Source organism: Microcebus murinus, chromosome 16 (genome assembly GCF_040939455.1).
Source record: "Microcebus murinus isolate Inina chromosome 16, M.murinus_Inina_mat1.0, whole genome shotgun sequence".
NCBI classification, from domain to species: Eukaryota; Metazoa; Chordata; class Mammalia; order Primates; family Cheirogaleidae; genus Microcebus; species Microcebus murinus.
In genome coordinates, this window is record NC_134119.1 from 65,838,930 (window position 1) to 65,852,922 (window position 13,993).

At 58.0% G+C, this 13,993-nt stretch overlaps 1 protein-coding gene across 1 annotated transcript; it reads right to left on the reverse strand.

Moving 5' to 3' along the window:
- Nucleotides 1–5,786: 5,786 nt before the first annotated feature.
- Nucleotides 5,787–13,453, reverse strand: BBC3 (BCL2 binding component 3). The gene is made up of 4 exons (XM_012761525.3): nt 13,156–13,453; nt 10,388–10,676; nt 8,757–8,947; nt 5,787–6,857 (listed from the first exon to the last, which is right to left on the reverse strand). Exons 2-4 carry the CDS (start codon nt 10,659–10,661, stop codon nt 6,741–6,743), a joined length of 582 nt encoding a protein of 193 aa, XP_012616979.3. The 5' UTR covers nt 10,662–10,676; nt 13,156–13,453; the 3' UTR covers nt 5,787–6,740.
- Nucleotides 13,454–13,993: the final 540 nt, after the last annotated feature.

Below are 13,993 nucleotides of genomic sequence, written 5' to 3' on the forward strand. Positions count from 1 at the left end.
GAACGGACAGCTGATTTCACAGCTAAACTCTTGTTTTTGGAGACAAACATGAGATGCTTTTTGAACATGTTAGCTGTGTCCCCTTTCACACGTACTCCTGGAGGTCACCTCTGGCAACTGTTGAGAGTCAGTCCTTACAGACTACCACATTCAAAGCGAGACTCTACCACTTAGCTGTGTGATTAGGGGAAAGTGATGGTTTTTGTCCTTCTGTTGCCCCGTCTGTAAAATGGGGTTACCAGTAGTACATTCCTCACATGTGTGGGGATTAAATGGATTAACCCATGCTGTGCGTAGAAATTGCTCAGTGTTAGCTACTATGATGCATATTCATAAATAACTATTTTTCGGCGACATGTTTGTTTCGCAGTACGTCTTGGAGATCCTTGTCAGTGCCTCGTGCATCAAATTCCCAAACCGCAGATAAACCATAAGCTATTTAATCAGTCTGCTGATGAGTGATGTTGACCTTGTTTTCTTTGTGCATACTTAGGAAAGACTCCCCAAAGCCAAATTCCAGGGGTAGAGAGTATAGAAATGTGTTTTAGGTGTTGCTTTTCAAAAGGCCGTAAGGTGGTAGCATTTGCAGTGACCAGTTTTGGTTTTGGGTGTTTGTTTTTTGGGTGGTTTTTTTTTTTTCTTTACATTTTTGTTGTTGTTTGAATACATAATTCATGTGGTACAGAATTGAAAGGTTTACAGAAATACACAGTAGGCCGGGCGCGGTGGCTCACGCCTGTAATCCTAGCTCTCTGGGAGGCCGAGGCAGGCGGATCGCTCGAGGTCAGGAGTTCGAAACCAGCCTGAGCAAGAGTGAGACCCCGTCTCTACTATAGATAGAAAGAAATTAATTGGCCAACTAATACATATAGAAAAAATTAGCCGGGCATGGTGGCGCATGCCTGTATCCCAGCTACTTGGGAGGCTGAGGCAGGAGGATTGCTTGAGCCCAGGAGTTTGAGGTTGCTGTGAGCTAGGCTGACGCCACGGCACTCACTCTAGCCTGGGCAACAAAGCGAGACTCTGTCTCAAAAAAAAAAAAAAAAAAAAAAAGACACAGTAATATTTTTTAAGGTGGGAAAAAAAAAAACAGTCGTATGAACAGTGCAAGGTCTTTTCTTTCCAGAAACAACCTTTGCAGACTGGGAACATTTGGAAGCAGATTTAGGGTGCTGGTTCCACGCTGGGACTAGTTTACTAGATTTTGCCTAGTTTGCAAGTGGTAATGGCTTAGCTGAGGGGCTCCCTGCCAAGTCCTCTGTATCTCAGCCCTACTAAGTTGTGAACCACTCAGCACTTTGGTCCCAAGGCAGAAGGCTACATATGACCTACCTGTTTCCCTTTGGAACAACTGATCCCTCCCTCCCTTTTTGTTTTTCTAGGAGCCCTTTGGACTTAGAAAATGTGGCCTTCTGTGGCCGTGACTGTCCCTAGGTCTCTGCCTCTATTTAGCTAACCTAAGTGGTGGGGTGGGATTTCCCACTTTTAGTCTTAGAATATGATAGGTTTCATTCTATAAAAAAGGAAGAGGTGAAAGTTCTATTTCTGGTATGGTAGAGTAAGTTTCTACCAGACAAGCCCTTCTGAAGATAACTATAAATTCTAGACCAAAAAAAAAAAAAAAAAACTACAGCTATTTGACAGCTCCAGAGAGTAAAATCAAGCAGGTAGATGTACCCAAACCCTAAAAGAAAAAAATTTTAAAAAAGCAAGAAAAAAATTTAAAAAAAAAACACAAAAAAACACAAGCATGGCCAGGCGGGGTGGCTCACGCCTGTAATCCTAGCACTCTGGGAGGCTGAAGTGGGCGGATTGCTCAAGGTTAGGAGTTCGAAACCAGCCTGAGCAAGAGCGAGACCACGTCTCTAACATAAATAGAAATTAATTGGCCAACTGATATATATAGAAAAAATTAGCCGGGCATGGTGGCGCATGCCTGTAGTCCCAGCTACTCAGGAGGCTGAGGCAGAAGGATCGCTTGAGCCCAGGAGTTTGAGGTTGCTGTGAGCTAGGCTGACGCCACGGCACTCACTCTAGCCTGGGCACCAAAGTGAGACTCTTGTCTCAAAAAAAAAAAAAAAAAATGATGGAGGCCACTGCGGGCACCATGGCTCATGCCAGTAATCCTAGCACTCTGAAAGTCTGAGGCGGGAGGATCGTTTGAGCTCAGGAGTTCTAGACCAGCCTGAGCAAGGGCGAGATCCCATCTCTATTAAAACAATGCAAAGAAATTCGCTGGAAAATAAAATATAAGGAAAGAAATGATGGAGGCCAGAAAACAGTGAAACTATCTTTACAATGCTAAAGAAAACTGTCAACCTGTGAAAAACGTCCTTCAAGATGTTGAAATAGATACTTTCAGATAGAAGAAAACTAAGAGAATTTGGGCAGCAGAAATACACTGTAAGAAATGCTAATGGAAGCTTTTCAGGCTTAAGGGAATGATACAGGGAGAAACTTGGAACATCAGGATGGATTGAAGAGCACTGGAGATGGAAAATTAAAAAAAAAAAATTTTCCTGTGTTTCTTAGAAATTTATATGACTGTTTAAAGTAAATATTACATTGTTTTGTAATCGTGTATGTAGACGTGGACTAGGTGTGGTGGGTGGCTCATGCCTGTAATCCCAATACTTTGGGAGGGAGAGGCGGTAGGATTATTTGAGGCCAGGAGTTCGAGACCAGCCTGGGCAATATAATGACATAATAAGACCCCTGTCTCTACTTAAAAAAAAAAATTATCTGGGTGTAGTGGTATGTACCTGTAGTCCCAGCTACTTGGGAGGCTGCGACAGGACGATCATTTATGCCCAGGAATTTGAGGTTGCAGTGAACTATGATCACACCACTGTACTACAGCCTGTGTGACAGAGACCTTGTCTCTAAGAAATGATTATGTAGATGTAACCCATATGACAAGTATAACATTAAAACAAAGGATGCGGGAGCAGAGGGTAAGTGGACCTATAACGTCTAAAGTTTTCTACGCTGTAAGTGGACTGGCATCATACTAACTAGACCCTGAAGTAGGCAAGGGTGTGTTTTTGTAACTCCTAGTGTAGTATTAAAAAGGAAATGCTAGGCTGGGCGTGGGGGCTCACACCTGTAATCCTAGCACCATGGGAGGCCGAGGAAGGCGCATTGCTCAAGGTCAGGAGTTTGAAACCAGCCTCAGCAAGATTGAGACTCTGTCTCTACTATAAATAGAAAGAAAGTAAATGGCCAACTAAAATTACATAGAAAAAATTAGCTGGGCATGGTGGCGCATGCCTGTAGTCCCAGCTACTCAGGAGGCTGAGGCAGGAGGATCACCTGAGCCCAGGAGTTTGAGGTTGCTGTGAGCTAGGCTGATGCCATGGCACTCACTCTAGCCTGGACAACAAGCGAGACTCTGTCTCAAAAAAAAAAAAAAGGAAATGCTAAGAGATATGGTTAAAACACCATAAATTTAAATGGAATAATTTTAATGGATAATTTAATAATTTTAAATGGATAACTTTAAATGGAATTTTCAAGTTAATCCAAGAGAAGGCAGGAAAGGAGAAATGGGAAACCAAATGGTAGAACTAAATTCACCCATATCAATGATTCCATGAACTATTTTATTTGAAAGGAGAGGCGGCGGTGGGGACAGGTTGCATCCTCTACCTAGGGTACAAGCATGTGCAGCCGGGGAGACCAGGCAGGGCTTTGTCGCCATGTAGCCTGGGTATGGACACTCACCATGGCCTTGGCCCTGTTCGCAGTGCTTAAGCATGGAGACCGACAGAAGGAATGATACACACCCATGTTCCCATCATTCTGCCACTCCCATATTTTTGCTCACCATTGTTTGCTTTCTCATGTTGGTGAAGTTCTAGGTCATTCTAGCTAAGTGCTGTTGTATGACTACATCGGTCATTCTGTTCTATGACTAGATCAGACTTTACCCTCTCAACCGACGTTGGGTACTTCTATGGTTGGTTTGTTTTGAGACAGAGTCTCACTTTGTTCTTTGAGTGAGTGCCGTGGTGTCAGCCTAGCTCACAGCAACCTCAAACTCCTGGGCTCAAACGATCCTCCTGCCTCAGCCTCCCGATAGCTGGGACTACAGGCATGCGCCACCATGCCTGGCTAATTTTTTCTATATAGTTTTAGTTGGCCAATTAATTTGTTTCTATTTTTAGTAGAGACGGGGTCTCACTCTTGCTCAGTCTGGTCTCGAACTCCTGAGCTCAAATGATCCTCCCGCCTTGGTCTCCCAGAGTGCTAGGATTACAGCATGCACCAGCGTGCACAGCCGATTTCTGTTCATTATAAACTAACTACCCAAGGCCGGGCGCAGTGCCTCACACCTGTAATCCTAGCACTCTGGGAGGCCGAGGTGGGCGGATTGCTCAAGGTCAGGAGTTCGAAACCAGCCTGAGCAAGAGCGACACCCCGTCTGTACTATAAATAGGAAGAAATTAATTGGCCAACTAATATATATAGAAAAAATTAGCCGGGCATGGTGGCGCATGCCTGTAGTCCCAGCTATTTGGGAGGGTGAGACAGGAGGATTGCTTGAGCCCAGGAGTTTGAGGTTGCTGTGGGCGAGCCTGAAGCCAGGGCACTCACTCTAGCCTGGGCAACAGAGTGAGACTCTGTCTCAAAAAAAAGAAAGAAAGAAAGGAATGTATTGGCTCATGAGTCTAGAGGTTGGAAAGTCCAAGATTGAGGGGTCCGCATTCCGTGTGGGGCTTCCTGCAGTGTCATCACGTGGCGCAGGGCAGCTCTTGGGAGAGGGAGGTGGGGAATTAGGTTTCCAGCACATGAACTTCAGGGGTCACACTTAAACCACAGCACATGGTGGTGTCACATTCCTGTCCAAAGGGGTTCCAGCTTACCATGCTCTGGCCTTCCAGGAGGCCCATTTCCGCTGAGCACCCTGCGCTGAGCAGCACAGCCAGCCAGGAAGGGGCAGAGCTGGGGTACAAGTTATGCACCCTGCCGCTCACTGAGGTCTGCGCCAATCAGCTGTGGGAGGGGCCCAAGGCCTGCACGTGGCCAGTCGTGGCCAGTCACCCTGTTTTCAGGAGGGTAACAGTAGGAGCTCCCGTTTCTAGAGTCACTCATCGGGGCATCCTGTGCCAGGTGGGTGGGAGGCCTCACTCAGATCTTAGCTCCAGGAGCCCCTCCAGCCGGGGAGGCAGCCCAAGTCTGACCCCAGTGCAAGGCCAGATCTCTCCCTCTGCCCGGTGAGGGCAGGGACAAGGTCTGTCTCATGACCAACGTCTCCAGCACTTGTCACAGTGATGGCTCTGAGTAAGTGATGGGTCATTCATTCATTCAACATCAAGCCGTTTGTCTTGGTGCTCATTCGCATTTTGTTTTTGGAGACAGAGTCTCACTTTGTTGCCCAGGCTAGAGTGAGTGCCGTGGCGTCAGCCTAGCTCACAGCAACCTCAAACTCCTGAGCTCAAGCGATCCTCCTGCCTCAGCCTCCCGAGTAGCTGGGACCACAGGCATGCGCCACCATGCCCGGCTAATTTTTTTCTATATATATTAGTTGGCCAATTAGTTTCTTCCTATTTATAGTAGGGACGGGGTCTCGCTCTTGCTCAGGCTGGTTTCGAACTCCTGACCTCGAGCAATCCGCCCGCTCTGCCTCCCAGAGAGCTAGGATTACGGGCGTGAGCCACCGCGCTCGGCCACCTTCGCCTTTCTTTAGCTATGGCTACGGTGCCTTGGGAGCCCCTCTGCCGCCCCTCCCAGTGCTCCCAGAGCGCCCCAAGGCCGTGCCTCGTGCAATGGCAGCAGAAAGAGTATCCACTGTTCCAATCTGATTTTATTGAAAAGGAAACATACAAAAATCATGTACAAAAAAAATTAACCAAACATGTACAGAAAATTCATTCCGGTATCTACAGCAGCGCATATACAGTATTTTACAGGCTGGGCCATCCCTCCCCGCTCCCAGACTCCTCCCTCTTCTGAGATCCCCCCTCCCTGACTCCCGGTCTTCCCCCCAGCGCTTCGCCCTGGGGGCTAAGGCTGGGGCGGCTTCAGCCCAAATCTCCCACCCCCCAAATGAATGCCAGTGGTCACACGTGCTCTCTCTAAACCTATGCAATGGGACTGATGGGGCGGGGGTGGTCACGGGCAGAGCACAGGATTCACAGTCTGGGCCCCTCCTGGCCACCCCCCATGAAGGTGAGGCAGGCACGCCCCCACCCGCCGCTGGCTCGGGGAACATGGCTGGGCGGCCAGCGGAGCCCCCCATTCTCTGTCTCCAGGAGGCTAGTGGTCAGGTTTGGCTCATTTGCTCTTCACGGGCCCCCTCCCCTGGAGGAGGGGGCAAAGCACCAGGGGCCTGCGGCCAGGCCCAAAGTGAAGGAGCACTGGGAGGAGACCCCCGCAGTGTCACCCCTGCAGCTGGAACGGGCAGCCAGCACCAGCAGCCTTTCCTGAGATGGTGGTGGGCGGCAGAGGCGGGCGGCTCAGTCCCCACCCCCTCGGTCACCGCCGCCTTCAGATGCTCAATCCGTCAGCCCTCCCCCCCTGGCCTCTTGCCAGGGGACCCAGGAGTCCACATCTCCGTCAGTGCACCCCAGGTGGCTGGGGCTGGAGTGGCTGTCTCGGCCCCGCCCCTGGGACGGGCAGGGCTGGTAGTCCAGTATGCTACATGGTGCAGAAAGAGTCCCCCGTGCTGGCCAGGGTGTCAGGAGGTGAGAGGGTCCTGCCCCCCAAGTCTCCGACGTCCACCGGGCGGGTGCAGGCACCTAATTGGGCTCCATCTCAGGGGCTCTGTGGCCCCTGGGTAGGGGCAGGAGTCCCATGATGAGATTGTACAGGACCCTCCAGGGCGAGGGGCGGTGTCTCTGCTGCTCCTCTTGTCTCTGGGGAAGAAGGAAGAAGGGGAGGTTAGCCGGGCCAGCGGCGACAGAATGTGGGGTCACGCGGAAGGGTAGAGAGGGGTGAGGTTACTTCCACCAAACGTATCCCAGCTCCTCCGCCCACCCGGGCCACAGGAGACCAGGAGGGAGAGGACATGGAACTCTCTGCGCAGAGCCCGGGGGGACAGGGCAGGCACTCTGCACACCTTAGCTGTGACCACCCTCCTTTGCTGTGCAGACAAGAAAGCCACCCACCCGAGTCCCGCCAGGGCTGAACTGCAACTCGTCCTGCCCGCCCCTGAAAAGCTGGTGAGATGGGGAGAAAGGAGCAGGGAGCCCATAGTCTCAGCAGTTCTAGAACAATCTGTGGAAGGAGAGTTCTAGAACAATCTGTTCCCAGTTCACCACCTGTGCTGAGGCTTCGCATAAGGACTTCCAGGCAGAGCTGGGATGCGTGTGACCTCAGGGAAATCCCTGCCCTGTCCCCAGTGGCAGGATGAGGACTACGGATAGCCCAGCTCAGCTCCAAAACGCCAGGCAGTGGGAACGGAGGAAGGGAGCCAGGCACAAGGAGAGACTCCGCACCAGCAAAAATGAAAAATATTAAGAAATATCCGAATAGCTCCAGCAGTCTCCCACAGACAGCCCACACTGAGCGCAGAGCCGGGCCCTGTGCCAGGCAGGGTCCACCTAGCCCCCAGAGACAGAGGGGAGGAGAAATCCATTTCACAGGGCAGCTAAATGTCCCTAAGGTCCCCGCAGGCCAGGCAGGGAGACGCTTCCTCAACACTCCCACCAACTCTTGCGGCCACATGGCCCAGCAAGGCTGCAAGCTAGCAATGGCCGAGCAAGGCCGATGGCAGGCAGGCCACTCGGGTGTCCACTCTGGGGACACACCCAGGGGCGCACCCGGAGATGTGCATCAGTTGGAAGGGGAAAAAGCCTACAAATCAAATCTGAAATATACTTTAAACTATATCCTAGGTATCCCCTGCTGGGGATCCTGTGCCCATCCAATAGAATACTATGTAGCAGTGAAAATGGATGAATGCAGGCGCCCGGGCCCACATGGGTGAATCTCAAACGCGACACCGAGGGGACAAGCAGCTGGCAGAGAACAAACACTGCAGCTTGCACGTTCAGCTAAAAATGCCCCGTAATCCTACGCATTGTTCCCGGCCTGGTAAATGCGCAGTAAGAGACCCGGCACCTGCAGGGGACCGAGGCATGCCAACTTGAAGGTTTCCTTTGCAAGGAGAGAGGGGACAGGGATGGGGAGGGGCACAAAGAGCTTCACAACATCCGTGTTTTTGTTTTGTTCTGAGTCTTAGGGAGCAGGAATGCGGCTGCACTGCAGCCCGGGCAGAGCGGGGCGGTGGGCGCAGGATGTTTGTCACTCTCGGCCCTGCAGGCCTCCAGCGTTGTTTGAAAGAGGCAGCCGAGGGTTTGGGGGGCGGGGCTCCCGCGGGGGCGGGGCTCCCGGGCCCTCCCTCCCCTCCCCCAGCCCGCCCGGCGCCCGGGAAGCGGAGCGCGCGCTGCGGCCGCGCGGGAGCGGGAGCCGGGGGCGGGCGCGGCCACGCCGCCGCTGCTGACTCACCGGCTATAAATAGCCGCGGATATATGAGCCGCTCCGCCGAGCGCCGCCCTCAGTCCCCGCGGCCGCGGGCCACGGGCGCGGCGCGGCTCTCGCGGCGGCCTCGGTGCCGCCAGGGCCGTGCCAGCCGTGTCGCAGGGCCCGCCGGCGGATCCGCGGGCACGCCGCCCCCGCCCCCACCTGCCCGTCCCCGGCGCGACCCCGCCGCGCAGGGCGGCAGCAGCTGCCGCACATCTGGCGGGGCCCGCCTGCAGCCCCCTCCCCGGCGGGAAGTCCCACCTGCCGTCTGCCCCTCCCCCAGCACTTACCCGCCGCTCGTACTGCGCGTTGAGGTCGTCCGCCATCCGCCGCAGCTGGGCCCCGATCTCCCGGGCCCACTGCTCCTCCTCCCCACGCACTCCCGGGGCCGCCTGGGTGGGACCGCCCGCCAGGGCCCCCGGGGCGCTGGGGACGGGCGACTCCAGGTGCTGCTCTGCCAGCGAGAGCGAGGGCTGAGGACCTTCGAGAAGCAGAGGGGCGCGGTCACCACCCACCAGGCCTCAGGCCCTGGGCGCCCAGGAGGGACCCGGTAGCCAGGGCCTGCTGCCCCTTCCCCGGCCGCCTGCGCGCGCCGTCCCCGCCTCATTTCTAGCGATTCCTTTCTCCCCTCTTAGAGCCAGATTTCCTGACTCCTCCTTCCCAAGCACTAGAAAGCGGTGAGGGGACCTGGGAAGGCCTCTCTGGGGTCACCTGTCTGACCCCAGCTGACTCTCCACTGCCCGTGTCGGGCTGCAAGGCCTTCCTCTTATCCGACCTAAGGACCTGTGTTCCACTACGGGAGCAAATGTCGCCTGTTCCATTAGACAGACAGGGATACTGAGGCCCGTCCTTAAAAAGTGTCCCAAGGTCATTCAGGGATACAGCGACTGACCCCACCCAGAGTCACAAGCCTCAGGTCTCCTTCCCTCTCGTGTCCAACCACAGTGAGGCCACACCCCCGGATGTGGCAAAGTCCTGGAGACCAGAAGGCCAGACCGTGGCGGCTTCAGAGCACGGGCCTGGGGGTTGGGACGCGGGAGAGGCCTTCCTGCCCCACCCCCACCCCTTCTGAGCTCCCCGGAGGTCTCTCCGCGCCACCCCCTGACCCCCGGGTTTTCAGCTTGTCCCACCACACCAGGTCCTGGCATGAGGGTTCACTAAGGCCCAAAACCAGGGCGTCAATTTCCACGTCCGTGACTCTGGTCTGCAAATCGGGATCCTTGTCCCCCGCAGCCTGGAACTGAGTTTTCTCTTTTCTTACACCCCTGGGCTCCCGGGACTGGGTGGGGGATGGGGGGACCGGGACAATCGTTCCCCTGCTACCCAGTGTGCGGGCGGGGAGGAGGTCCCCGGGCACCACAGGGTTAACAGCCCATCAGGCAGGGGACCTTTAACCCTTCCCTCCCCAGACTCACCCACTCCCCGAGGGGACTTTCCCAACACAATGGCCCCTCCCCCTCTCCTTCCTCCTCCCGGACCGTGGACAGGGCCAGCGCGGCCCAAAGAGATGCAAATAAAGGCCGGGGGCCCTCGACCCCTCCCCAAAGTCCAGAGGTGACAGTCCTCCCACTCTGCCCACACTTTCTTCCACTGCAGTCGTCAAGGGGGTCACGGGGACCCAGGCTGGGGGAGGGGAGCTGGGAAACAGCTGCTGCCTGAGGCCCGGAAAAGGCAGCGGGCTGCCACCCGGGGACTGCAGTCAGATTCCAGGAGGGACTTCCCGCTCGACCTGCCCCCGCCGCCCCCAGACTCCCACTCGGTCTTCCTGCTTCTTGCAACACAAAGACCACGTTGGCCACACCCTCCCAGTGGCCCGGCCGGGCTCCGCCACCCCTCCGCTCCCACTTCTGCAGTTCCTGCGTGGCTCTCGGGCCTCTCCTTCCCCGGCTCCCTCGGGCGCGGGCGTGGGGCGGGCACTCACCTTCCGGGCGCGGGCCTCGGGGCCGGCTGCGGGGACCCCCAGGCCAGCGGGGGCCCCCCAGGGCGGCGGTGACGGCGGGCGGGGCGGTGGGGGCGCAGAGGTAGGCGGCGGGGAGCAGGGCGGGGGCGGCGGGGGCAGCGGGCAGGCCGGGCTCGCAGAGGCCGCAGGACACAGCCGAGGGCACCAGGCGGCCGAGCGGGAAGGGGCGCGGGCCGTCGCGGGCCAGGCCCTCTACGGGCTCCGGGGAGCTGCCCTCCTGGCGTGCGCGGGCCATGGCGCTCCCTGGGGCCTGCGGGACACGAGGGAGGGGCAGGTCAGCCGGGAAGTGCGGGGGGCACCCGGGCCCCACCGCGCCCCCTCCCCGGCTCAGATCCTAGGCGGAGGGGGGCCGGTGCGTGTGATGCGGAGGGGTGATGGCCCCCCAAGACACACCCAACTGGATGACACAGGCATGGGGCTGCCAGGACAGCCTCCCATACACACGGAGATGGGCACACGAGTGACCAGGAGGTCCAGGACCCGGGCGGAGGGGTCCGCAGGTGTGTGTGTCTGCGGGTTGTGGCAGCGCGCAGCACAAATCCACTCTACCGCGGACCCACACAGAGCGCGGGCTGGTGGGACAAACTTGGGGACACAGTGATGGGCACACAGGAGGGCAGGAGGCCAGGAGGGCTCCGCAACACACACGGGGACTCACACAGGACCCAGATGAGAAGACTGCTGGGGGTGTGTATGGGGAGTGTGTGAAGAGTTCACGACACACACACACACTCGCACCTGGCCAGCCTGACCTCCCACCCTGTCTCCTCGCACTTGCACACAAACGTTGAGATGATCCAGTCTTAGACACTGCTAGTGACTACACAAGACACACACACAGGGCCCATCGCAAGCACTCTGCGCACACTGCACACCGGCTGGCACACCCCTCTGACCCCCAACACGTGTGTGCAAACTGTCAAAGTCTCACACGCTGACCCACTACGGCTATGCCCAGGGACACACACCGACACAATGCAGCTGTCACAAACCCACACAACATAGGCACTGCCTGAATTCTCCAACAACACGCCCCTCTCCACACGCATACACCCCGAGATAAGACCCGCACACCCCAGGACTCACATACATGCCAACACGAAACAGACACCCACGGACACACATGGCTCCACGCCACCAAAACACACCCACATGTCACCAACTCTCGGAGCTCAAGACAGGTAAATCAGGCACATGCCATCAGACACCAAGGCATCACCGATGACACGCAGACACCATCGCACCCTCCTCTCCTAACCCCAAAACACCATCAGCAACTGTGGGCACGGACACACACACTCACACGCACACGCATGCCCGACGGCTAACTCTAATCCCGCACAGCCCGGCGGCAGCGCACACACCTCGAGCTCCGACAGCAAACACTGGTCTCACGTGACTGACATAAACACTACACACACGCAGCCCACATGACACACATGAGCCAGCGATCGCAGAGACAAGCCCCTCAGACCCAACACACACACGCACACACACACAGACTCAGACACAGCTCCATCCAAGAGGCTGTCACCAGCACCCGCCGCCTGCACGGCGCAGACCCCACAGAGCCTCGGTCCTCAATTCCCAGACGCTGGTGCCAGACGCAGCAGCCAAACACAGACGGAGACAGCCCCCCGCCACGCACACACACCTGACAACTCACACAGTCACCTGGACAGAAAACAGGCGTCAGCATGCAGCAGGCACACCGTGAGACGCGCAGGGCAAAGGGACATGCCCCGGAGACACGCGCAGGGAGACAGCCACAGACAAGCCAGGACACACAAACACCATGGTCAGGAAAGACACACGCACAGAAACACACAAGCGGCTCACTCAAGCAACACACAAACACACCAGGATCACACGCACCCAGGCAACACCGACTCCCACGACTCGTCACCCCCAAACAGCACACGCGGACAACTCTCAGGGACAGCACACACACAGGTACGCCCAGCCCGCGGGCACAGCGCACAGTGACAGAACCCCGCGCAAACACACGCGGAGACTCACGCCTGCACCCCGACGGGTCAGGAACCCCAACATTCCTCTGGATCGACACCGCCACTCCCTGCAGACCCCAGCACAAACTCGGAGGCAGACACACGCACACACCCAGGCGAGACACCTGCAGATCCACAACCCCGCACACGCGCGCTCCCACGGCGGTCCCAGACGCCCCCTCCGCTGTCACAGCACCCCCCCACCGCCGCCACGTGCGCCCGCCCCGCCCGCCAGGCGAGCGCGGGGCCAATAACCGGCTGTTGCTGGGGCGCAGCCCCCGCCCGCAGAAGCCGCAGACTCCGCGGCCCGCGAGCCGCCCCCTGTCGCCGCCCCCAGCGGGTGCGCGCCCTGGGTGTGGCCGCCCCTCTGTGCCGCCCCCCCCGCCCCTCCCGGACAGGGGGCTGGGGCAACCTGGGGTCGACTCTCCTCCCCGGGCCACACTGGCCACCAGGGGGCGCTGCCGAGCCCGCACCCCATTGTTTGTAAACAAACCCGCCAGACCGCTGAGGCACCTGTGCGCCCAGACTGGGCGCCCGACTGCCTAAGTGCCTCCCGCCCAGCGACCCACTCCGGGCTCCCTCGTGGGGGTGGGGGGAGGCAAGGTGTAGCAATGCAGGGCGCCCGCACCGCTCTCTGAGTGCACGCCCGTCACCTCCTCCAGGGAGCCCACCGGGCCTGAACGATCGCCACCGGCGGGGATTCCGGGTGCTCACACTCACCCCGGGGGCATGAACACGCCGGAGGGGGCGGCGATGGGGGCGGGCGGCTTCCTTCGGGAGGGCGCGCCCGCCGAGCACCGCTCGCTGCGGCGGCCGCTGCTGCTGCTGCTCTAACTGCAGTGGCGGCTGCTGCTGCTGCTGCTGCTGCGCTCCGGGCCGCGGGCGCGTCCGCGTCGTGGCCGCCGCCGCCGATCTCGCTGGTGTCGCCGCCGCTGCCGCCGGGCGCCCGCTCGCATGTGGCTCGCGCCGCGTCTCAGGCCGCCCGGCGGATCCCGGGCCCGCTCCGCGGCCGCCCCGCCCCGCCCCGCCCCGCCCCTGCCCGGCGGGTCCCACGCCCCGCCCCCGCGTGACGCCACGGCCCCGCCCGCCGCCGCGGACAAGTCGGGACTTGCAGGCGCGCGCCGCGCCCCCCTCCGCGCGGGGGGTTCCCTGCAGCCCGGGCGGAGGACCGAGCGCGGGCGGGGACGCCCAGACGCCGGGACAGTCGGACACACACTGACACACTGACACACTGACTGGGACCCACGGATCCACACCCCCAGAGACCAGAGACTCACACACCCACGGACCGACTGGCGCTCCGGGGTACACAAAGTCACGTGCTCACAGAGCCAAAGGGACGGAGATTCACGGCCACGTAGATGCACACTATGGACAGGGCCATAGCACGCAAACTCACACACCGATGGGACACACACCTAGACACAAATACACAGACTGACTAGCAGACGGGCAAACTGACACAACGACAGGCCACAACTGATGAGCACAGCGAGCCCCACGACTGTGTTCACAAACGTCCCCACTGAGCACTCACAACACACACACACACACACAC

What these genes read in the sequence shown, in the direction of transcription:
- BBC3 (XM_012761525.3), bottom strand. Translation starts at nt 10,661, where the DNA reads ATGGCCCGCGCACGCCAGGAGGGCAGCTCCCCGGAGCCCGTAGAGGGC. An exon ending in CCGAGGCCCGCGCCCGGAAG is followed by an intron (nt 8,948 to 10,387) that starts GTGAGTGCCCGC and finishes TGCTTCTCGAAG; the next exon opens with GTCCTCAGCCCTCGCTCTCG. An exon ending in ACGCGCAGTACGAGCGGCGG is followed by an intron (nt 6,858 to 8,756) that starts GTAAGTGCTGGG and finishes CTTCTTCCCCAG; the next exon opens with AGACAAGAGGAGCAGCAGAG.